Source organism: Oncorhynchus masou, chromosome 26, assembly GCF_036934945.1.
Source record: "Oncorhynchus masou masou isolate Uvic2021 chromosome 26, UVic_Omas_1.1, whole genome shotgun sequence".
Lineage (NCBI taxonomy): Eukaryota > Metazoa > Chordata > Actinopteri > Salmoniformes > Salmonidae > Oncorhynchus > Oncorhynchus masou.
The window spans coordinates 23,118,267-23,142,750 of NC_088237.1; the positions used below are offsets into that span (position 1 = coordinate 23,118,267).

Sequence of the window (24,484 nt, forward strand, 5' to 3'; positions counted from 1 at the left end):
ACACAACCACAGGCTCTGTCATGATGTTATGTCGCTGTTCAAATCACACACTCATTCAGTACTTGGACACTTTGATTCAGTCATTTGAGAAATGCAAACGCTACCATAGCTGTGAAAAAAGCCCTTGAAAAGGTCAACACACTCCATTTCTGTAGGAGCATAGTCTTTACATTTCAACAGATTGGAAAATACTCCCATTAGTCATCTTGTACACATTGATGACCTGTATATTTTCTAATAATGTGTTTCTCTTCCTCTCTCCCCCACCACAGTTGGTAGTGCCCACGGACAGGGACCCCTCCTATCCCCAGGACCTCCCCCGCTCCGTCTCTGTCCAATGCTCGGAGATGGTGGCCACCAACACCCGCCACCACCCCAACTGCTCCCGCTCCCACCTGGAAGCCCTCCTCCTCTCCTTTCAAGAACAACAGTTCTTCTCCACCTCCTTTTCCTCCTTCCCTCGCTCCTCCACCTCCTTCCCGGTGATCCACCCCGTTTTCCAGCGCCACGCGCATGAGCAGGACACTATGTTGCACAATGTGTATAAAGGGTTGGTGTCGCCCTCGTTGGGCGTGGATGCCCTCAAAACGCCAGCTGCCACAGACTTGTGGGCGGTTCACTTTGCCCAGTTCTGGGTGGACTACGAGGGGACGCGCGGCGGGAAGGGGCGGCCCCAGCCCTTCGTTGACGCCTTCCCCCTCACTCTGTGGGCGTGCCAGCCGGTCAGACACGCCCAGCACCAGGAGTGGCTAATGGGCGGGGCTTTGAGAGGGCAGAGAACGCCCCTTGCTGCAGGCCTGGCCAAGAGCGAGCCTGTGGATACCGTTGGACGTCTGCAGAGGAAGAAGCTTTTGAAGGAGTACTATAGTACTGTTACGGACGCCACGGCAACAGAGGCCTCACTGCCACCTAGCAACGGGATTCACAAGCCACTGTCCCTGAACAACATCCCCCCACCATCCTCGTCTTCCAGTAAGGAGGCAGACATGCACATGTTAGTGCATGTACAGAAGCATTTGAGCGCACAGGTGAGTGGTGGTTCATATCTTTTGGTGTGTGTGTGTGTGTATACACTAAGTGTACAAAACATTAGGAGCATTCTCTTTTCATAACATAGCTTTCACCTGGTCAGTCTATGATCCCTGATTAATGACACTTATATGTGTGTGTGTGCGCCATTCAGAGGGTGAATAAGCAAGACAAAATATTTAAGTGCCTTTGAACGGGTTTTGGCAGTAGGTGCCAGGTGCACTGGTTTGTGTGTCAAGAACTGCAATGCTGTTGGGTGTTTCACACAACAGTTTCCTGTGTGTCAAGAATGGTCCACCACCAAAAGGACATCCAGCCAATTTGACACAACTGCGGGAAGCATTGTAGTCAACATGGGCCTGCATCCCTGTGGAACGCTTTCCACACCCTGTAGGGTCCATGCCTCGATGAATTGAGGCTGTTCTGAGGGCAAAAGGATGGTGGTGCAACTCAATATTAGGGAAGTGTTCCTAATGTTTTGTACACTCTGTATTAATGTATGACGTGTGTGTATAATGTGAACCAACATGCGTTACACTGTGTTTATTTGAGAATGCTGAAGTGTGTGTAGTTATGAGTATAATGTGTGTGTCCAGGTGAGCCACAGGCAGTACATGTTCCTGATGCGGCTCCAGCGCAGCATCAAAGCCTTGCAGCACACCCTGCAACAGGACCTGGAGGGGATGGGCTTCAAACGAGACAAGGCAAAGACCACATCGGACCCCCCTCCAGACCACCAGCCCTTCAGTGCCTGTGTGGGGATTCTGCTCAAAAGTGCGGAGATAGCTCTCCTCTTGAAGCCGGTCCCCCAGCCCGAGGGTCCTGGTTCCCCCCTAGGTTCGGAGTTGTCCCCCTCGGAGAGTAGATGCACCTTGGAGACTGGGAGTGACGGAGGGGAGGGGGGAGATAGAGGAACCCACGTAGAGGGGGCTGGGACGAAGGGAAGCTGTACAGTGGACCAGCTTATGTGTGGGGTAGAGGGTGGGATAACGCAAGGCCCCGCCCCTCTCATCCCCGCCTCTGCCCCCAACCTGAAGGCGTCTTTTGAAGAAAGGACAGGGAGATCGAGTTCAGAGGAGTTGGGAGAGGCTATCCTGGAGGCCCGGACTGGGGGAGAGGAGCCGGGGACCGGAGTTGATTGTACAGCCCAGCAGGGTGAGTCCTCCGGGGCAGACCCCACTCTCTCAGACCCCCTCTCCACCAAAGACTGGAACGAGAAGAACCCTGGGGCCAGATTGCCTGAGTCTATGTCCAGGTATTTCCCTTCCGTCATTATCATAATACAGTCTGGTTATTTAGACTGTCCTTACCGTAACAGTCCTTTTCCAGCTAAGTGTTTCCACTGCAGTCATTTAGCTGTGGTGCCACGGCAAAATAATTGCTGCCACTGCAAAAAAATATGGGACTTTTAAAAAATGTATACTGAGGTGCACTTTGAAGATGCTGGAACAGTCCACATTTTTTTTTTTTTTACATAATCGGCTTGTTGTGTGTTCTATGCCAGATAAATATTCCTCTCGAGGAGCGTTCAAGTTACGAGTGTCACAGGGAGGGAATTCCCAGAATCAAAAATCTGCTGCATTTATAGGCTGCTCACACTTTTACCAGCCACACCGGTTTACTCTGTATATGGCTTGCTTATGGTCTAATGAAGGAACGCTGAATGAATGGAATAAGTAACTTAGAATTAAATGAATGATCGAAAATTGGCCTACCTGCTTGCACTCTGTGCCAGCTGTGTATTCGTCTACCGTGTTGGTCTTCTAAACTGGAGATTTCACTCTCGCAGCACATTTCCACGGCGATGTAACCTATTCCTTTATCATAACCTTAGTTTTTATTTCTCCGGTTAGGCCTACGTTAGCCATTTTCACATAACCGAGGCTACCCAGGAAAAACACGCTTTGTAATGTGCTGTATCACAACCGGCTGTGATTAGGAGTCCCATAGGAAGGCGCACAATTGGCCCATCGTCGTCCGGGTTTGACCGGGGTAGGCGTCATTGTAAATAAGAATTTGTTCTTAACTGACTTGCCTAGTTAAATAAATAAAACTTCTCTGGTGGGGAGAGGGAATATAAGCGCTGCACGTGGACAATTTTAGCACCTCACGAAGAACGTACAGTTCTTGGCTCCACACACTCTCAATGTGTGCTTGGCTGGTAGCCTTATGTTTGTCTCGCCGTTCACAGAATGGAATTCACAACACAACAAGCGCCTGGGGTTTGAAAGTGTATTAATAACTTGATTTTAAAATATTTCCCGACCCGCAATGTAATTTTTCTGAACCACGAGCCGACCCAGATGTTGAAAAGTTTTATTTTTATTCCACCGTCCTGCTGATTTTTTAATTTTTTGTCTCACCCATGCCTATCTGACCCGATGCAGGACTCTACTAATGATTAGCCCAACAGGGTAAATGCAGAGAGGCTGAAGCATGGTGTAGCCTATTTATTTATAGCCACTATGCTGCATCAGTTGGGATAAAGGTGATCATGCTTATTGCTAATAGCATACCTGATCATATGAACCATGCATAGGCTGTAAGCATGGTCCACTGTTAGAATTTAATCAAATCATTTTACCAATATGTTATTTGGCTCATTTTTGGAGGTAGATATTATATTTTGGTTGGTGTCAACGTAATTTTATGTTCATACATTTTTGATAGAATGTCCTTTTAAAAAGTTACCAGAAGTGAGCTTCTCAGTCCTTCTGCATCAAAATTCTCTGGGGGGGGGGGGGCAAAACCGTGGGGGAGGGAATCCCCCTGACCTTTCCCCTCTACTGCTACCCATTTCTCCAGAGGAACACTGATTCTGTTACTTCCATAACAGATTGTTCAGCGATTCAGACGGTCAGTCTGTAAAACATTCACAGTGATGATTCACTCCAAAGCAAACAATGAGAACATCTTTACTGTGACTTGGTGCATGTCCCGGTCCCCAGATCAGCAGTGGGAAATGCAGGCCAATCGACAGGCCAATAACACTCATTCAGAGGACTTATGACAAGCTTTAAATCAACAGTCACTCCGATTACTGCAATACTCAGTCACAAAAATACTTCCTGCAGATGTCATTACAGTTACTCACTTATTCATGAGTAAGCTTAGTAAACCATCATTTAATGTTACTTTACTGTTACTTGGTCAGTCCCATCACATCAGTAGGTGGTTCTACATCATGCCTGTGTAAATACCGTGACCGCACTGTACCTGCCCTATACGTCACAATATCAATGTTGTCACTTAAGAGGTGTTTGTTCATTTGTGTGTGTTTCTGCCTTGTCCAATCAGCTCCCATACAAGGTGTGCATCTGTCTTTTTGTGTGAGCGTGTGTGTTTTTCTCACTCTGCTACTCTACTCTAGCTCAGTGTGTCCTCTGCTCTGACCCATGCGGGGGTGTGTGTGTGTGTGTGTGTGTGTGTGTGTGTTCTCTCTCTACAAAGGAAAGGCAGTCTGTCAGTGGTTTCTGACCGGCTCAGCTCCTCAAACACCCGGTCCACCTCCCTTTATTCTATTTCCAACATGTAAGACACGCTATGGGTCTATGTGTGTGTCCGCATTCCTTTAAATATCTGTTCACGGTGTGGTGTGTGTTGTATCTGTACGTGTGCATGTAGAATTGTCTGTGGTTGGGTGTATATCTGTGGGTCTGTATACATTTACACGCTGCAAGTTGGTGTGTGTACCCGGTGAATAGTGTGTGTAGCCTTTATCTGGTGACTAGTAGCAGATAGCCTTGGCTCGGTCAACGGTCTAGACCTGAGCCCGGTTTCCCAAAAGCATCTTAAGGCTAAGCTCATTGTTAAGACCAGCTCAATGGTTCTGATGATGAACTCAGCCTTAAAATGCTTTTGGGAAACGGGGTGAAGGGCTATTCAAATCCAAGCCTTGAGGTCCACAATACTCCTGTTTTTCTTTCCCCTCACCCTTCTCCCCCACTCACACTCAGTCTTGTTTGTTTGTGTTCCAGTGGGCGTCTGATGAGGGAGCGTTCCCAGTCCAGTTTCTCAGTGTCCTATAAGAACATGAAGAAGACTCCGTCTCTGCAGTCCTTGGACAACCTCTCCATAGACAGCTACCTGATGGAGGACGGAGACACAGACACATACAGCCTGCTGGAGAGGGGTAGGAGCCACACACACACACACACACACAGGGCCCAGGGTCCTAGACTTCCTGACGGGCTGACCCCAGGTGGTGAAGGAAGGCAACATCACCTCCACCACTCTGACCCTCAACACAGGGGCCCCTCAGGTGCGTGGTCAGCCGCCTCCTGTACTCCCTGTTCACCCATGACTGCGTGGTCACACGTGTCTCCAACTCAGTCATCAGGTTTGCTGATGACACAACAGTGGTAGGCCTGATTTTACGAACAACAACGAGGCAGCCTACAGGGAGGAGGTGAGGGCCCTGGTGGAGTGGTGCCAGGAAAATAACCTCTCCTTCAACGTCAACAAAACGAAGGAGCTGATTGTGGACTTCCACATCGACAGGCAGTGGATAGTCAACAGCTTCTAGTTCCTCACTGAGAATGTGAAATGGTTCCTGCACACTGACAGTGTGGGGAAGATGGCACAACATAGCCTCTTCAACCTCAGAATGCTGAAGAAATTAATCTTGGCCCCTAATATGTTGAACAAACCAGCTGCGTTGCAAAATAAATGTACATACATGTTGTTAAGTCGTTTCATCCACTGCTCGCACGTGTCAACGGGCGTCTGCGTACCAGGAATATAACTTGGCTCTATTTTACACGCTTGATTCGCTGCAAGTCCAGCCTCTCCTATCTACTCATTGGTTTTTAGGCACATATACCCACGTGGGTGATTGATTATGTTCATTAAGTATGTTCATGTTCATTAATTGTTTATGGTTCATTGAACAAGCATGGGAAACAGTGTTTAAACCCTTTACAATGAAGATCTGTGACGTTATTTGGATTTTTACGAATTATCTTTGAAAGACAGGGTCCTGAAAAAGGGCTGTTAATGTTCTTGCTGATATTTGTATTTTATTAAAAAAAAAAAAAAAATTTTTAGGTTTTTGTCTGGTATTTATCAGTGTATTGGTAGCAGACCACCAGTTTTAATTCATTCTGTGTCCACAGACGACGTGTCCATCTCAGGCTTTAAGGATGTGGTGAGGGAGCAGAGTGCCACAGAAATTGCCAAGGAGGCAGCAGCAGTAGCGGCCATGGGCACAGGGGAGCAGGACGGTGCTGGTTCACCAGATACTGTCAGTGCCACCTCCCAGAGCATCGACGAACCTACCAAAGACATGGTAATACACACATGCACAGGAAATGTATGCTCACATGCAGGCATGGATCCATGAACACACACACTGCTGTACGCACACTATACAGTGCATTCGGGAAGTATCCCGACCCCTTGACTTTTTTCACAATTTGTTACGTTCCAGCCTTATTCTAAAATTGATCAAATAGATTTTTCCCTCATCAATCTACACACAATACCCCATAATGACAAAGCCAAAAGTTTGACATTTTTGCAAATGTATTAAAAATAAACTGATATCACATTTACATAAGTATTCAGACCCTTTACCCAGTTGAAGCACCTTTTGGCCGCGATTACAGCCTCGAGTCTTCTTGGGTATGACGCTACAAGCTTGTCACACCTGTCTTTGTGGAGTTTCTGCCATTCTCTGCAGATCCTCTCAAGCTCTGTCAGGTTGAACACGGAGTGTCACTGCACAGCTATTTCCAGGTCTCCGGAGTAGAGGTCAACCTATTAATCGGAATGGCCGATTAATTAGGGCCGATTCCAAGCTTTCATAAAAATCGGAAATCAGTATTTTTGGATGCCGATTTTTGCATATTATTATTATTTATTTATTTTTCTTTACACTTTTATTTAACGAGGCAAGTCAGTTAAGAACACATTCTTATTTTCAATGACGGCCTAGGAACGGTGGGTTTACTGTCTTGTTCAGGGGCAGAATGACATATTTATAACTTGTCAGCTCAGGGATTCAATCTTGCAACCTCAGTTAGTTAACTAGTCCAACGTTTAACCACCTGCCTCACGAGGAGCCTGCCTGTTACGTGAATGCAGTAAGAAACCAAGGTAAGTTGCTAGCTAGCATTAAACTTATCTGATAAAAAAACAATCAATCAATCATAATCACAAGTTAACTACACATGGTTGATGATATTACTAGTTTATCTAGCGTGTCCTGCGATGCATATAATCGATGCAGTGAGCATTCGCGAAAAAGGACTGTTGTTGCTCAAACATGTACCTAACATAAACATCAATGCCTTTCTTATAATCAATACCTAGAAGTATATATTTTTAAACCTGCATATTTAGCTAAAAGAAAGGTTAGCAGGCAATGTTAACCAGGTGAAATTGTGTCATTTCTCTTGCGTTCATTGCACGCAGAGTCAGGGTATATGCAACAGTTTGGGCCGCCTGGCTCATTGCGAACTAATTTCCCAGAATTTTGCGTAATTATGACATAACATTGAAGGTTGTACAATGTAACAGCAATATTTAGACCTAGGGATGCCACCCGTTGGATAAAATACGGGACGGTTCCGTATTTCACTGAAAGAATAAACGTTTTGTTTTCGAAATTGTAGTTTCCGGATTTGACCATATTAATGACCTAAGGCTCGTATTTCTGTGTGTTATTATGTTATAATTAAGCCTATGATTTGATAGAGCAGTCTGACTGAGCGATGTAGGCACCAGCAGGCTTTTAAGCATTCATTCAAACAGCACTTTCGTGCGTTTTGCCAGCAGCTCTTAACAATGCTTCAAGCATTGTGCTGTTTATGACTTCAAGCCTATCAACTCCCAAGATTAGGCTGGTGTAACCGATGTGAAATAGCTAGCTAGTTAGCGGGGTGCGCGCTAATAGCGTTTCAAACGTCACTCGCTCTAGTTGTTCCCCTTGCTCTGCATGTGGGTAACGCTGCTTCGAGGGTGGCTGTTGTCGATGTGTTCCTGGTTCAAGGCCAGGTAGCGGCGAGGAGAGGGGTGGAAGCTATACTGTTACACTGGCAATACTAAAATGCCTATAAGAACATCCAATAGTCAAAGGTATATGAAATACAAATGGTATAGAGCGAAATAGTCCTATAATTCCAATAATAACTAAAACCTAAAGCTTCTTACCTGGGAATATTGAAGAAGAAAAAAAAGGAACCACCAGCTTTCTCATGTTCTGAGCAAGGAACTTAAACGTTAGCTTTCTTACATGGTGCACATTGCACTTTTTCTTTCTTCTCCAACACTTATTATTTAAACCAAATTGAACATGTTTCATTATTTACCTGAGGCTAAATTGATTTTGATGTATTATATTAAGTTAAAGTAAGTGTTAATTCAGTATTGTTGTAATTGTCATTATTACAAATAAATAAATAAAACTCGGCCAATTTAATCGGTATCGGCTTTTTTTGGTCCAATAATCTGTATCAGCGTTGAAAAATCATAATCGGTCGACCTCTACTCCAGAGATGTTCGATCTGATTCAAGTCCGGGCTCTGGCAGGGCCATTCGAGGACATTGAGACTTGTTCCGAAGCCACTCCTGTGTTTTCTTGGCTGTGTGCTTAAGGTCATTGTCCTGTTGGAAGGTGAACCTTCGCCCCAGTCTGAGGTCCTGAGCGCTCTGGAGCAGGTTTTCATCAAGGATCTCCTTGTACTTTGCTCTGTTCATCTTTGCCTCGATCTTGACTAGTCTCCCAGTCCATGCCGCTGAAAAACATCCACACAGCATGATGCTGCCACAAACATGCTTCACCGTAGGGATGGTGCCAGATTTCCTCCAGATGTGACGTTTGGCAGTCAGGTCAAATAGTTAAATCTTGGTTTCATCAGACCAGAGAAGCTTGTTTCTCATGGTCTGAGAGTCTTTAGGAGCCTTTTGGCAAACTCCCAACGGGCTGTCATATGCATTTTACTGAAGAGTGGCTTCCGTCTGGCCGCTCAACCAAAAAGGCTTGATTGGTGGAGTGCTGCAGAGATGGTTGTCCTTCTGGAAGGTTCTTCCATCTCCACAGAGGAACTCTGGGTTCTTTGCCACCTCCCTGACCAAGGCCCTTCTTCCCCCTTTTTTTTGTTCCAAACTTCTATTTAAGAATGATGGAGGCCACTGTGTTCTTGGGGACCTTCAATGCTGTAGAACTGTTTTGGTAGCCTTCCCCAGATCTGTGCCTCGACACAATCCTGTCTCGGCGCTCTACGAACAATCCCTTCGATCTCATGGCTTGGTTTTTGCTCTGACATGCACTGTCAACTGTGGTACCATATATAGACAGGTGTGTGCCTTTCAAAATCATGTTCAATCAATTGAATTTACTCCAATCAAGTTGTAGAAACATCAAGGATGATAAATGGAAACAGGATGCACCTGAACTCAATTTCGAGTCTCATAGCAAAAGGCATGAATACTGTATGTAAATAAAGTATTTATGTTTTTTATGTTTAATACATTTGCAAACATTTCTAAAAACCTTTTCTCTTTGTCATTATGAGGTATTGTGTGTAGATTGTTTTATTTAATCAATTTTAGAACAAGGCTGTAGTGTAACTTAATGTGGAAAAAATCAAGGGGTCTGAATACTTTCTGAATGCACTGTACATACATATGCACTGTACACACACACATGCATGAGTGTACTTGAGCATTTTTTCATTTCCCGAACTGTAATTTTACCCCACTTTCTGAATTGATTAAATTAATTTACATTTGTATTCATTTTAGCTGACTCTCCTATCCAACTTAATGCCTCTCTCTCTCTCTCTCTCTCTCTCTCTCTCTCTCTCTCTCTCTCTCTCTCTCTCTCTCTCTCTCTCTCTCTCTCTCTCTCTCTCTCTCTCTCTCTCTCTCTCTCTCTCTCTCTCTCTCTCTCTCTCTCTCTCTCTCTCTCTCTCTCTCTCTCTCTCTCTCTCTCTCTCTCTCTCTGTCTCTCTGTCTCTCTCTGTGTCTCTCTCTCTCTCTCTGTGTCTCTCTCTCTCTCTCTCTGTGTCTCTGTCTCTCTGTGTCTCTCTCTCTCTGTGTTTCTCTCTCTCTCTCTGTGTGTTCTCTCTCTCTCTCTCTCTCTCTGTGTGTTTCTCTCTCTCTCTCTGTGTCCTTGTGTCTGTCTGTCCCTGTGTGTCTGTCTGTCTGTCCCTGTGTCTGTCTGTCTGTCTTCCCCCCCCCCCCAGGTGTCGGTGCTTGTGCTGAAGGTGCAGTGTGTGTGTGGGGGGATGGAAGTGCGAGGGGAGAGCACGGCTGTGTCTCTGGAGGTGGGCTGCGTCAGACCCACACAGCTGGGAAACGTCAGCCTCCGACAATACCTCAGCAACCGCAGCCTTGGTGAAGACACACACAGATGCATGCGTAGACACACAAATGAATACATACATACTTGTGGGCTAGTACACTACGGCATACATTGCAGTCACACATACTGCAGTCTCACTATTCCCCATTCTCTTGGAGTACTATCTATAGCTGGATTAAGGCTACACAACACTCCCAATTGACTTGGTTTACCCTTCCATAACTCTTGCAGGTATGGTACCCACTGCTCAGGGCAGCACTATTGTACCCCCTGCCCCAGGCAGCGAAGGTATGTGTGTGTGGAACATAAGCATGGGTAGGCAAACGCAAGCTTGCGCACAAGTGCTACTCCCTGTTTGTTTGTTAGTGTTTTAGTGTGTCTCTGATTTCATCATTGGTATGAAATGACAGATAGTAATTAGCATTTTTGCTCCACCAAGCATGCTACACACGTTTGTTTTACTATCCTTGTGGGGCCCAAACAATTGATTCCCATTCAAAATCCTATTTTCCTTAACCACAAACCCCTAAACCTAACCCCTAAGCCTATAAATAGCCTCTTTCCTTGTGGGGATCAGCAAAATGTCCCCGATTTTCCTTGTTTTACTATCCTGGTGAGGACTTCTGGTTCCCACAAGGATAGTAAAAACGTGTGACTGCAATGTGTGTCTCAAGGTGTGTGACTGCAATGTGTGTCTCAAGGGTGTGTGACTGCAGTGTGGGTGTGTGACTGCAGTGTATGTCTCAAGGGGTGTGTGTGTCTAACTGCTGCAGTGAGACCGTAGGGGTTTTGCTCCCTTTACCAGCTACATTAAACCCAGTGTCGGTATGTGTTTTTGGCCACCCCAGGTTGTGTGCATGTGTGTCTCCAGCATGTCACGTCCAACGTGTGTGTGAGGTTCATATTTACCCCCCCAGTACTGAGGCAGTGCTCGCTCGCTCAGCTCTGCCTCCTCCCTCTTTCACAGAAGAGGGAGGACGTTTTCCCCATCTCTCTCTCAGCTCTGCCGCCTCCCTCTTTCACAGAAGAGTAATCCCCATCTCTCTCTCAGCTCTGCCGCCTCCCTCTTTCACAGAAGAGTAATCCCCATCTCTCTCTCAGCTCACAGAAGAGTAATCCCCATCTCTCTCCCTCAGCTCGGCTCCGCCTCCTCCCTCTTTCACAGAAGAGTAATCCCCATCTCTCTCTCAGCTCAAGAGTAATCCCCATCTCTCTCTCAGCTCGGCTCTGCCTCCTCCCACTTTCACAGAAGAATAATCCCGATCTCTATCCTTCACTACCCCGCTCTCTCCTTTCCTACCCCGCTCTATGTCTTGCTCTCCATCACTTTCTCACTATTTCTGTTTTTACCTCTTCTCTCACGTCTGCCATTTCCTCCCTCCATCTCTCCTTCCTTCCTGACTGAGGCAGTGACCGATGCGTTGTTGTAGTATTAATGTGTGTCTGCGTGGGTGCAGCTGCTGTGACACTTTACTGTCCTTTTAAATAGTTGTATGGGATCAGTACCCCCACCCCCCAGAAGGGCCCTTGCTTTACAAATTAGTCAAAGACTGGCGTCAGCAGGAAGGCAGTGTCTGGTTGTATGCCTGCCGAGCGGCCATCGCTGAGCCTTTTCTTTGAGTTGTGGTTGCAGTGATTCTGTTTGTATTGCAGCCAATCCATGCCTTCCTTTTTAATGGGAATTAATTGATTACTGATGTTCTCATTTTCTCTCCCACTCCCCTCTCCTTCCTCTTTCCCTCGCTAGGTGGTGGTCTGGAGGCCAATACAGACGGGATCACCCATCTCCCGGAGGTCAGGGCTCGGCTGGAGAGCGGGCCCTGTGCCGCTGCCCACTCCCCCCTGGCTGAGACCAACGGTTTCCTCCAGCTGCGTCTCCACGGCTACCGGGCCAGCTTCCTCATGTCGTCGCTAAGGAACCTGGCTCACTTCCTGGAGGATGACTCCACCCCCCAGGTCCTCCCGATGGAGATCAGCGTCAGGGACACACACATCGACCTGAAGGTGGGGATGAACACACAGACACATTAACCACAGGCGCATTAACCACAGGCGCATTAACCACAGGCGCATTAACCACAGGCGCATTAACCACAGGCACATTAACCACAGGCACATTAACCACAGGCACATTAACCACAGGCACATTAACCACAGGCACATTAACCACAGGCACATTAACCACAGGCACAGTAACCACAGGCACAGTAACCACAGGCACATTAACCACAGGCACATTAACCACAGGCACATTAACCACAGGCGCATTAACCACAGGCGCATTAACCACAGGCGCATTAACCACAGGCGCATTAACCACAGGCACATTAACCACAGGCACATTAACCTCTGTCCCCCTCTGCAGGATGATGGTCCCCGTGAGAACCCATCTGACCCTGATCCCACCCCCATCACCCTGCACATCTCCAACCTGCTCATCCACAGGACCGACGATGGAGCCTTCTCTATAGGGGGTGAAACACACACACTGCCTCACACACACACACACTGCCTCACACATTCACTCATATAGAGTTGAAGTCAGAAGTTTACAAACACCTTAGCCAAATACATTTAAACATAGTTTTTCACAATTCCTGACATTTAATCCTACTAAAACTTCCCTGTCTTAGGTGAGTTAGGATCACAACTTTATTTTAAGAATGTGAAATGTCAGAATAATAGTAGTGATTTATTTCAGCTTTTATTTCATTCATCACATTCCCAGTGGGTCAGAAGTTTACATACTAATTGAGTGTATTTGGTAGCATTGCCTTTAAATTGTTTAACTTGGGTCAAACATTTTGGGAAGCTTTCCACAATAAATTGGGTGAATTTTGTCCCATTCCTCCTGACAGAGCTGGTGTAACTGAGTCAGGTTTGTAGGCCTCCTTGCTCGCACACACTTTTTCAGTTCTGCCCACAAATTCTCTATAGGATTGAGGTCAGGGCTTTGTGATGGCCACTCCAATACCTTGACTTTGTTGTCCTTAAGCCATTTTGCCGCAATTTTGGAAGTATGCTTGGTCATTGTCCATTTGGAAGACCCATTTGCGACCAAGTTTTAACTTGAGATGTTGCTTCAATATATCCACAGAATTTTCCAACCTCATGATGCCATCTATATTGTGATGATGGCCAAACAGTTCTATTTTGGTTTCATCAGACCAGAGGACATTTCTCCAAAAAGTATGATCTTTGTCCCCATGTGCAGTTGCAAACTGTAGTCTGGCTTTTTTATGGCGGTTTTGGAGCAGTGGCTTCTTCCTTGCTGAGCGGCCTTTCAGGTTATGTCGATATAGGACTCATTTTACTGTGGAAATAGATACTTTTGTACCTGTTTCCTCCAGCATCTTCACAGGGTCCTTTGCTGTTCTGGGATAGATTTGCACTTTTCGCATCTAAGTTCGTTCATCTCTAGGAGACAGAACGCGTCTCCTTCCTGAGCGGCATGATGGCTGCGTGGTCCCTTGGTGTTTGTACAGATGAATGTGGTACATTCAGGCGTTTGGTAATTGCTGCCAAGGATGAACCAGACTTGTGGAGGTCTACAATTATTTTTCTGAGGTCTTGGCTGATTTCTTTTGATTTTCCCATTATGTCAAGCAAAGAGGCACTGCGCTAGAAGGTGGTCCTTGAAATACATCCACAGGTAGGCCTTGAAATACATCCACACCTCCAATAGGCTAATTGACATCATTTGAGTCAATCAGAAGCTTCGAAAGCCATGACATCATTTTCTGGAATTTTCCAAGCTCATTAAAGGCACAGTCTACTTAGTGTATGTAAACTTCTGACCCACTGGAATTGTGATACAGTGAATTATAATTGTTTCAAAGATTACTTGTGTCATGCACAAAGTAGATGTCCTAACAGACTTGCCAAAATTATAGTTTGTTAACAAGAAATTTGTGGAGTGGTTGAAAAACGAGTTTTAATGACTCCAACCTGAGTGTATGTAAACCTCTGACTTCAACTGTATACACTCACTCACTCACTCACTCACTCACTCACTCACTCACTCACTCACTCACCTCACTCACTCACTCACTCACTCACTCACTCACACACAAACACACACTGCCACAGGCATTCACTTATACACAAATACACTGTCACACACACACACACTCTCCGCCCCATTTCATCATCATACAATGACATAATTTTCAAGTTTATTTCTACCTTTAACCCACTCCCCCCACCTTCTGTTGTCACAGTGGAAAATATGTCTGAGGCGGGGCCTAAGAAAGAAGTCCAATTGATTGACAGCGGTCTGTCTCCAGTCTCTGAGAGTGTGGTCAACAGCACTCCCAAGGCCACACAGACCCCCAGCCCTCCTAGCCCTAGCACAACCCCCTCCAACAAAGAACAGGTGAGTAGTTCACACACACACCACCCACTCATCCAGGGCCTAAAATGAACACCCGCCACCTGCCAAATGAGGGTGGATTTTGGAATTGTCAGGTAAGAATGTCTATTTACACCAGCCACGTTGCCGGGGGTCAGGGCTCCACAGTGCGAGCATTTCACTCTCATTTGTGACTAAAAATAGGCAAGTATGATCACATGAAAAATAAATACTGCAATATTTAAGTTATTTCCACCGTTTTGTTTCATAGCTTGTAAATTAATCGGACAAGTCAAAGAACTGCAAATCCTATGCAGCCTATTCCACTTTGCTCTTAGGACAGTGTGCATGTGAAGAGCTGCACACAGGCATAAAGTTGGTCTAATATACTTGAAACAAAAATCTACTGAAGTGAGACATTGTTTGTCTGCTATTTACATTGTTTTGTTCACTAGCTAGGTTGTTTTTCTATGTTTGAGTTTCAACTGCTCGGGAAGCGAAGATAACGCTTCTACTTGTCAGACTCAATCTCACAGCCACAAACATGACTGGAGTAGTGTTACCATGGTAACCTCCAGCCCTTAAAGGGGCAGGTGAAAATGTTTGTCTCATCTGTGATATTTTGTGTGTGTACTCAAGTCACAAATTCAATTAAACAATATACCACATTACCTTTCTAGTAATACATTTGTTTTGGATACATTACAAACCATGCTTTTGTTTTGTTTTTGTCATTTTAGCGGGGGAGAAATATTTTGGCTGGTTAAAAAATCTGACCTAAAATGTTATGCCCTGCACTCTTTCATAGGAATTTAAACACCACGCTCTTCAACACCCTCTCTTCTGTTTACTCCTAGCTGCTGATAGAGGAGAATGAGTGTTTGAAACTGGAACTCTCCAAAGCCAAGATGGCTCTAGCTGAAGCCCAAATGGAGAAGGACTCCCTGTTGCACCGCATGAAGAGTCTCAAAGTGAACAACAGCTAGGGTAGGCCACCAGAGGCCCAGTGACCACCAGTCTGTAGTGCTGCATATCACCACAGGGGGGAAGCAGAGAGGAGAGAGGGGGTGCTGGATACTGGAGCTACTTGATATAGCATCACACAAGTATTATTCAAGCATCAGCCAGGTCATTCAAGCCTGTTCTGATGAAGGGCTGGTCGCCTAAGAACTAAACCACACACACACACACAGTCCATGAAGTCTACTCCTTAACACACACACACACGCAGTCCCTGAGAACTAGAGTGGGGCTACTTTTTCACTACCACCCTCATCTCAGGAACTGGAGAGTGGACAGTGTTAGACTTTCATCCCCTCCTCGATACAGTGCTGCCGTGTCATCCCTGGGCTGGGACTAGGACTGCAGTACACATGCTTGTTTTACATGATTGTTGTGCTTGTTTTGAGTTTCTCTCTTTATGCAGTAAGTTAGTGTTCAGTCTCCAGTATTCCGACTCTGCAAGCCAGAGCAGCCTCCTAAATATGGGAGCATAAGGAGGGATGAAGGGGAGAGGGGACGAATCTAAATTAAACAGCCCTCAAGTGGAATGGATGGGCTAGGGAGGTTGGGTGGGAGTCCTGAATGTTAGGCTTGGGGGAAAAGTTGCCCTCCCTGAATCGTTACCTTAAATAGGAGAAACAATGCAGAAATGGGCAACTTTATCAAGCATCATATTTCTGAGGAGCATATTCTATATGTAATGACCTTTGATGGTAGGGGCTTGTCTGGGTGGGGTGAGACACTGAATGTCATAACTATGGAGGAATGTCTTAAAAATAGACTTATTTTGCACTGCGCTGAAACTGAACATGTAATTTGGTGCTTATGGGAAAAAAAATGTATCTTGCTGAACCAATTGTATTTGGAGTGTGTATGGTAATGTACTTATGGATGGGCAAAGCGTACACAATGTTTTCTACAGAATTTAGAATGGTTGTGCAGTGTGTGTTCAACATGTATTTGTCATGTAACTAAAACAAGCATTTCATTTCATTGAAAAGTAAAATATCCAATTCTATATTTTCACATGTACTTGTCTTCCATTCCATCTAGTTGTCTACAATGCCCATAATGTCCCACTGCACTGTTTATTCCCCACTATTTTTCTACATGTAAATAGCTAGCTGTGTGTCCAACACTTTTGAACTATATTCATTGTAAATACGATCCCTGTACGAAAGCATCATCCAATCCAGTTGAGAACACCATCCTGTCATCTCTAGCCCCCCCCCCCCATTGGTTCCGTTTGAGTTGTTTGCTTCCGTTTAGTCCCTAGAGTAAATGGGTTCCGTAGCAAAACGGTTTTAAGGGGAAATGGGAAAAGCCTGACGCGACTTCCACTTTTGATCATTAACAAGGTAACGCTCCATCTTCTCCTCCACATGTACTGGATTGGTTGAATGGTGCAGAAGAGAACCTCCCTGATCCTCCCCCTCTCCCTTCTTGTCAAGATTTGTTGTAGAAGATCCAGTTTCAGGTGTTTTTTACTCCTGCTACGTTAGGTAACTCCTCCAAATGCAGGAGGGGAAACGGGCATGTGCTTTTCTGTGCGTGCATTCTATATTTGCATAATCCTACATGTAGTTTTTCACCAACGTGAAGTCGTGCCCATATCTGCTGCATCATGCTTGTCTGTTGGGGAAGCCTTGGAGTGTTGTAGAATAGAGCTTTATTTCCCCTTTGGAGCATGCTTTTGGCTCACACAGAATTCAATCAGAAGGCAGTTCTGTCTGAAGCATCACGTCTTACACAGGGACGTTTCCAGTAGTAGAATGAGATTTGCTGACAGATTTCAATGGCTTGCCTCTCTTTAAAGGTGTAGTCTGCAGTTTCTCTGTGCCGTATGGCAGTGAGATCAAGTAAAAACACAACTACTCTAAAACAAAACCGAAGAAGGTGAAGGTAGTTCTGTTTACACCAACGATGGCAACTGGTCTTCCTTTGGTTTTCACTGGCAGGCTTACTAGAATGACCCCATCCTCGTCCTTCAAAAAGGGCAGTTTGGGAATACATACTTTTTCTACTTTAAAGTTGTTAACTATCCAAATTGTGGACCTAGCTCAGCCTTGGCCAAGTTCAGTCCAGCTGAATGTCTTTCCAAGCTGCGCTTCACTTGCTGGTTTACTTACCTGCTCAACACTGACAAGATTTGAATGCTTGATTGTACTTTAAAGGCTGCCCTCTGGAGTTTCTGACTTTCTCATCCACTTCCTTGTCTGAATTGACCCGCCCCCTCATTACAATAGCTCCTCCATTGACTTGCTCAGCTCCTAAGAACCTGTGTACAAAAATACAATTATTTGTAATATTTGTCAAAGCTGCTGAGCGACTGATGAAAAATAAAAAGGTATCCAATCAAAAATGTCTTTCTCAGTTGTCCTACTGTTCTTCCTTTGCACTAACACTTGCACTTGTCTGTTCTTACTAGCAATGATTATGCTAATAGCTTCTCTATTTAGGGGACTTTTACTTACAATGATTGTGATGTGGTTGTTTTACCTATCTACCTTAAGGGGCAATTCCAACCTAATTTCTTTGTCTCCAGCACAATACCAGTGTCTACATATGTGAAAATGGTGCATTTCTATGTTTTGTTAAGTTAAAGTTCTGCCCAATGACATCAAAAGTAAATACATTTTAAAAACAGTGATTTTCATATGTAGACGGCAATAATGAATGAGGTTGAAAAGTGGCGGAATTGCCCTTAAGTTGAATTCCCCAAGTCTGGGGGACAAAAGTATCAGATAATGAACAACGTGTATCTTATGAAACATGGCGCACACCCAAGGTCATCTGTCTTTCTACTGAATTGTGGGGGGTTTAAACCTGGTGCATCTGGACAAGGGAACTTCCACCAGTCCACTAACAGGACAGAGCAAACACTTCCATGGGAGGAGTGGATAGAGGAAGCTGCTGAAACTATCAGACATTGACAAGGGATTGAAGACCAAGCGTCTACCAGTGGAGGGCACCATTGTGAAGGGCACTTAGGATTCTGCACTGAGGAGTATATACATGTTTGCCTAATCACTTATACTAGTCTTGATATGAATTATGGATAGTTTTAACGATTTTTAAGGAAAATAGTTGTATTGAATGTTGTCAATCTTTGTATCTCATTTGAAAATATGTTAACTTTCACTGCTATGCAGATGACACACCGCTGTACATTTCAGTGAAACATTGTGAAACTCCAAAATTACCCTCGCTAGAAGCCTGTGTTTCAGACATAAGGAAGTGGATGGCTGCAAACTTTGTACTTTTAAACTCGGACAAAACAGAGATGTTTGTTCTAGGTCCCAAGAAACAAAGAGATCTTCTGTTGAATCTGACAACTAATCTTGATGGTTGTACAGTCGTCTACAATAAAACTGTGAAGGTCCTCGGCTTTACTCTGGACCCTGATCTCTCTTTTGACAAACATATCAAGACTGTTTCAAGGACAGCTTTTTTTCCATCTACGTAACACTGCAAAAATCAAACTTTCTGTCCAAAAATGATGCAGAAAAATGTATCCATGCTTTTGTTACTTCTAGGTTAGACTACTGCAATGCTCTACTTTCCGGCTCCCCGGATAAAGCACTAAATAAACAAATACGGGTGCTAGAATCCTGACTAACCTCCCTACACTGGCTTCCTGTCAAAGCAAGGGCTGATTTCAAGGTTTTACTGCTAACCTACAAAGCATTACATGGGCTTGCTCCTACACGTACGCTATGGTCACAAGACGCAGGCCTCCTAATTGTCCCTAGAATTTCTAAGCAAACAGCTGGAGGCAGGGCTTTCTCCTATAGAGCTCAATTTTTATGGAATGGTCTGCCTACCCATGTGAGAGACGCAGACTCGGTCTCAAACTTTAAGTCTTTATTGAAGACTCATCTCTTCAGTGGGTCATATGATTGAGTGTAGTCTGGCCCAGGAGTGTGAAGGTGAACAGAGGCTCTGGAGCAACGAACCGCCCTTGCGGTCTCTGCCTGGCCGGTTCCCCCCTCTCCACTGGGATTCTCTGCCTCTAACCCTATTACGGGGGCTGAGTCACTGTCTTACTGGTGCTCTTTCATGCCGTCCCTAGGAGGGGTGCGTCACTTGAGTGAGTTGAGTCACTGACGTGATCTTCCTGTCTGGGTTTGAGCCGCCCCTTGGGTTGTGCCGTGGAGGAGATATTTGTGGGCAATACTCAGCCTTGTATCAGGATGGTAAGTTGGTGGTTGAAGATAATCCTCTAGTGGTGTGGGGCCTGTGCTTTCGCAAAGTGGGTGGGGTTATATCCTTCCTGTTTGGCCCTGTCCGGGGGTATCATCGGATGGGGCCACAGTGTCTCCTGACCCCTGCTGTCTCAGCCTCCAGTGTTTATGCTGCAGTAGTTTGTCAGGGGGCTAGGGTCAGTTTGTTATATCTGGAGTACTTCTCCTGTCTTATCCAGTGTCCTGTGTGAATTTAAGTATGCTCTCTCTAATTCTCTCTTTCTCTCGGAGGACCTGAGCCCTCGGACCATGCCTCAGGACTACCTAGCATGATGACTCCTTGTTGTCCCCAGTCCACCTGGCCGTGCTGCTGCTCCAGTTTCAACTGTTCTGCCTGCGGCTATGGAATCCTGACCTGTTCACCGGACGTGCTACCTGTCCCAGACCTGCTGTTTTCAACTCTCTAGAGACATCAGGAGTGGTAGAGATGCTCTTAATGATTGGCTATGAAAAGTCTACTGACATTTACTCCTGAGGTGCTGACTTGCTGCACCCTCGACAACTACTGTGATTATTATTATTTGACCATGCTGGTCATTTGAACATCTTGGCCATGTTCTGTTATAATCTCCACCCGGCACAGCCAGAAGAGGACTGGCCACCCCTCATAGCCTGGTTCCTCTCTAGGTTTCTTCCTAGGTTTTGGACTTTCTATGGAGTTTTTCCTAGCCACTGTGCTTCTACACCTGCATTGCTTGCTGTTTGGGGTTTTAGGCTGGGTTTCTGTACAGCACTTTGAGATATCAGCTGATGTACGAAGGGCTATATAAATACATTTGATTTGAGTAAAGGGAACACAGCGAAAGGTCTGCCGCATAGATAGACAGGAGGCAAGGCTCATTCTCAATACGAATTCATGACTCCTCACATCCTAGGCCAGGAGTAATCAAATCCTACCCTGGTGGTCCAGAGTGCTGCTGGTTTTCTGTTCTACCTGATAATTAATTGCACCACCTGGTGTCCCATGTCGGGAGGAGAAAAAAAGCAGTGGAACTGGCTTCGAGGTCCAGTTTTAAATTTGAGGGTTCTAGAGTATCGCCTGGCCTCATTCTCAAACGTATTGAAGGGGATGGTCCAAGGTCCCTCCACTCAGACCTTCTCCAGTGTTTTTTGAAAAGGAATTGAGGAAAGATGAACTGAAAAGGAGCCAGAGAAGGCATCTCAATGGCTCTGGCTTAAGTGGGAGGAGCAGTGGACGAGCCACCTGGCTCAGATCAACACGATGGGCGCACCCTTCAGAATGTGTAGTGCAAAACACCTCAACACCTTATGAAGTGGGGACTTCCTCTGATGAGCAACAGAAACCAATGTTTGCTGGTCAAAATAATGGCCCTGTGATGTCGGCCATATTTAATGTGCTGGACTGATTATAGTTGTTAATTGTGGACATGTCTTTCGGATCCGAGTAGTCAAGGAGATGACATGGATGGATTGAGACTGAGCCCTTACTGTCCACTGTTGTGTATGCTGCCAATGTCCTTGATGAAGACAGAAAAACAGTCCACGTGGGACATCTACTGGTAGGTATGGGTATTGACCTTATGTTCCCCTGTAGTCACCCAGAGGGACGTTCAATAGTCAAATGTTGCAGATAGAAATGCCATGAAAATAGGCAAGGTGATTTCTTATTGTATGTGTCAGAGACAAACTCATATTTTGAACGCCTGTGTTCCAAAACGTTGCGTCTTGCTGAATGCGCCCCTTGCTGTCGTTTCGTCATATAATCCAGTTAAAAATCAGAAAGGAGAAGAGTAGAAAACAAAAAACTATAATTTAATAGGTTTGACTCGTTTTGAAGCACACATTTCTCCTCTCATCCACCATGGAAAGGACCGGACGACAACTAAACAATGGAGTGAAACAAGGACTGTCTTGTATGTGTCTGTGGTTCTGCTATGGAATAGATTTGGTTTATGAGATCCGCTTCACTGCTCTCCCCTGACAGTCAGATTGTAGTATCTCTATCCAACACCCCATGGGGCTGCAGCTGCTTCTCTCTCTCGCTCTCTGGCAAGGAGATTCCTCTCCTCCCTCTCGTTTAGTAGGCTATATGAAGTCCTACTCTGTTTTTCTCCATCTCTCTCAATAGGACGTTCTTCTCTTCCCAGCAAGACAGGAAGCAATGCACTGAGGTCCAGACAGGAGCCAGGGCACAATCACACAGCTGTGTGTGTTCCTATAATTTACAGCATTGTTACTGAAATTGTGACATCATTCCTAATTAACCAATAGTGAACTAGCGAACAATTGGGTATTATCTGCAGGTCACAGAGTGGCGGTCTAAGACACTGCATCTCAGTGCTAGAAGCGTCACTACAGACCCTGGTTTGATCCTGGGCTGTATCACAACCGGCTGTGATTGGGGGTCCCATAGGGCGGCGCACAATTGGCAGGTTTAGGTGAGGGTTTGGCCTCATTGTAAATAAGAATTTGTTCTTAACTGACTTGCCTCGGTAAATAAAGGTTGAATAACGGTATAAAAAAATTAAAAAAGGTTTAAAAAAAAATCTGGCAAGGGATGAAGAGAATGACAAAGGGGGTGTGTCTCAATCCAAGCCTGTCAATGGACAGAGCAGACCATTAAAACACATCGGGCTCTTGCTTGTTTTGTCACACAAACAGGTGGCATAGACCAAGGCTGCTATTATTTTCACTATATGGCCCATATTTTTGTTTTACAGCATCCACTGATTTATGTATTTTGAACGGTTATCTTGATAAACCAATAATAATTAAATGTGCACCCGTTATTCGCTCAATAGTGGAATATACACATCGATATTCCTTCTAAAGCTGTTTGCTATCCGAATATAGGAGCATTTTCATATAACCTGTGACTTTTTTTAAATTAGCAAATAAATAACAAAGCCTTTTCGCCTCCAGTTGGTGCTGTAACCCGCCATCCACGCCCATACTGTACAACGTTATATTAGGCAGGATACCATTAGGCACTCTGGTGAGTGCGGTTCGAATAAAGTGGAGAACTGGAGAGAAAGAAAGAGGGAGCGATTGGGATGCTACAATAACAGACATAGAACGAGAGGACACCACACAACGTGTTTGTTGGGCAACACGGAGAGAGAAGAGAGGACAAAAAAAGCCGAGCGGAGAGAGAAGAGCGCGAGTGGCGGTCTGGGTTTGGCAACCGGCTTGTTCGTAGTTCCCTCGAGCCAGCTGCAGCAGGCAGCACCGTGCAAAATGCGCTATTTACGGTTCTTCATTCCTGCGTTCGGTTCGACAATGGACTCGTTCTGCAACTGAGCCTGCCAACCTTGCAGCACACCGCGGACGGTAACCTACCCATTTGAGGGAACGCTTACTGCAACATGCAGTAAAAAGAACACACTGAGATGTTTTTTTACACGATACAGTGAAGGGGGTCCCCACCGCCGTCATTCTCTTTCCACATACCGGTTTTTGGATTATAAATCTGGGATTAGAAGAAGTTCGGTCGGGATGGGGAAGGAACAAGAACTACTAGAAGCGGCCCGGACCGGGAATGTGGTCCTGGTGGAGAGATTACTGAGTGGGAAAAGGGGAATCCTGGGGACAGCCTCGGGCTCCATACCTCTGCCAAACCTACTGAGGTAAACGAAGTCGTCAACATACACTTTCATGTCATAAGAAGATTGCCTTGTTGATACTACTATTGACATACTTCTATTGATGGTCTACGTTGAAAAAGACGGGCTGTTGCGCTAAAGTTGGAGCATAGCACTTTTATGCAAACTGACATGAGACCAATTACTTAATGTGAATTCAGGAAAGCCCGAGGCAGCCTCTGCTAAAGCCTGGTTGCGGTATTTGTGTCCGAGAAGGAGCTTTGCGTTAGATATAAATTTGGCGCACAAACTATGCATAAGATTGGCATCAATCTTGACAGCTGTCAAATTGTTGTGCACTTCTACACTGACTCTGGCTATACATTATAATAATGCATGGTTTTGTCCGAAGGTGGTGTTGCCAGCAATGACCTGTAGCCTATTCACTTACTACTGCAAATGTTGATGTTTCATTGTAAATATATTTGTTAATTTCTACCTGGTCTCAGAGCAATTAGTATGGTTTGGGACGTTCTTTTGTATCCCTCCATTTAGTAGGATATGTTACGTTCTCCAATCTGTATGATATGTTACAAATCAAATAGCATTCATTTCTGTCTTAATGTCTTAGTAACCAGACCATTCCTACATACAGTATCATACGACTTGGAGGTACCTCAAAATATGTCTACTATGTTACGTCTAGTCGGAGCGACAAGCATGAACATTTGGCATTGATCAGTAGCCCAAACACTCAGTGCCTATTGAGGGCCAGTTGAAGGCCTCATGGTGTGTAGACCATTGCCAGTGTGCCGTCATTGATACACTAAATAGGCTACTATTAAATGACCATAACATAGTCCAGGTGTTTGTGATATGTTGCTGAATGGTTGGCGGTGTGTTATGCTGTAAACTCATAAAAGGATCGTCTTTCAGGCCAAAACGGAACCTTGTAGCCTCGTATAAAGACAACTTTAGACTGTGAGAATAGCCCCTTTCCTCCAGGCCT

General features: G+C 45.2%; 2 protein-coding genes and 1 long non-coding RNA gene across 7 annotated transcripts in view; 2 read left to right on the forward strand and 1 right to left on the reverse strand.

Annotated features, from left to right (window-relative positions):
• Positions 1-2,962, reverse strand: part of LOC135515070 (uncharacterized) — a 30,897-nt gene extending 27,935 nt beyond the window's left edge. Inside the window, exon 1 of the long non-coding RNA XR_010451761.1 lies at positions 2,745-2,962. This is a non-coding gene — a long non-coding RNA (uncharacterized LOC135515070). The remainder of the gene's footprint in view (positions 1-2,744) is intronic.
• LOC135515067 (bridge-like lipid transfer protein family member 3B) overlaps positions 1-16,721 on the forward strand; it is a 50,244-nt gene extending 33,523 nt beyond the window's left edge. For 3 of the 5 annotated variants that reach the window (XM_064938887.1, XM_064938886.1, XM_064938890.1), the window contains 11 exons: positions 273-1,028; positions 1,626-2,284; positions 4,480-4,560; positions 5,007-5,161; positions 6,144-6,316; positions 10,218-10,368; positions 10,568-10,624; positions 12,084-12,340; positions 12,702-12,810; positions 14,557-14,711; positions 15,545-16,721. In XM_064938887.1, the coding sequence (XP_064794959.1) occupies positions 273-1,028; positions 1,626-2,284; positions 4,480-4,560; positions 5,007-5,161; positions 6,144-6,316; positions 10,218-10,368; positions 10,568-10,624; positions 12,084-12,340; positions 12,702-12,810; positions 14,557-14,711; positions 15,545-15,673 (2,682 nt within the window). In that variant the 3' untranslated portion in view covers positions 15,674-16,721. The remainder of the gene's footprint in view (positions 1-272; positions 1,029-1,625; positions 2,285-4,479; positions 4,561-5,006; positions 5,162-6,143; positions 6,317-10,217; positions 10,369-10,567; positions 10,625-12,083; positions 12,341-12,701; positions 12,811-14,556; positions 14,712-15,544) is intronic. The other 2 variants (XM_064938888.1, XM_064938889.1) reach the window with 2 other exon arrangements.
• Positions 16,722-22,724: 6,003 nt separating this feature from the next.
• LOC135515071 (ankyrin repeat and sterile alpha motif domain-containing protein 1B-like) overlaps positions 22,725-24,484 on the forward strand; it is a 416,040-nt gene continuing 414,280 nt past the window's right edge. Inside the window, 1 exon segment of the mRNA XM_064938895.1 lies at positions 22,725-23,520. Within this exon segment, the coding sequence (XP_064794967.1) occupies positions 23,390-23,520 (131 nt within the window). The 5' untranslated portion in view covers positions 22,725-23,389.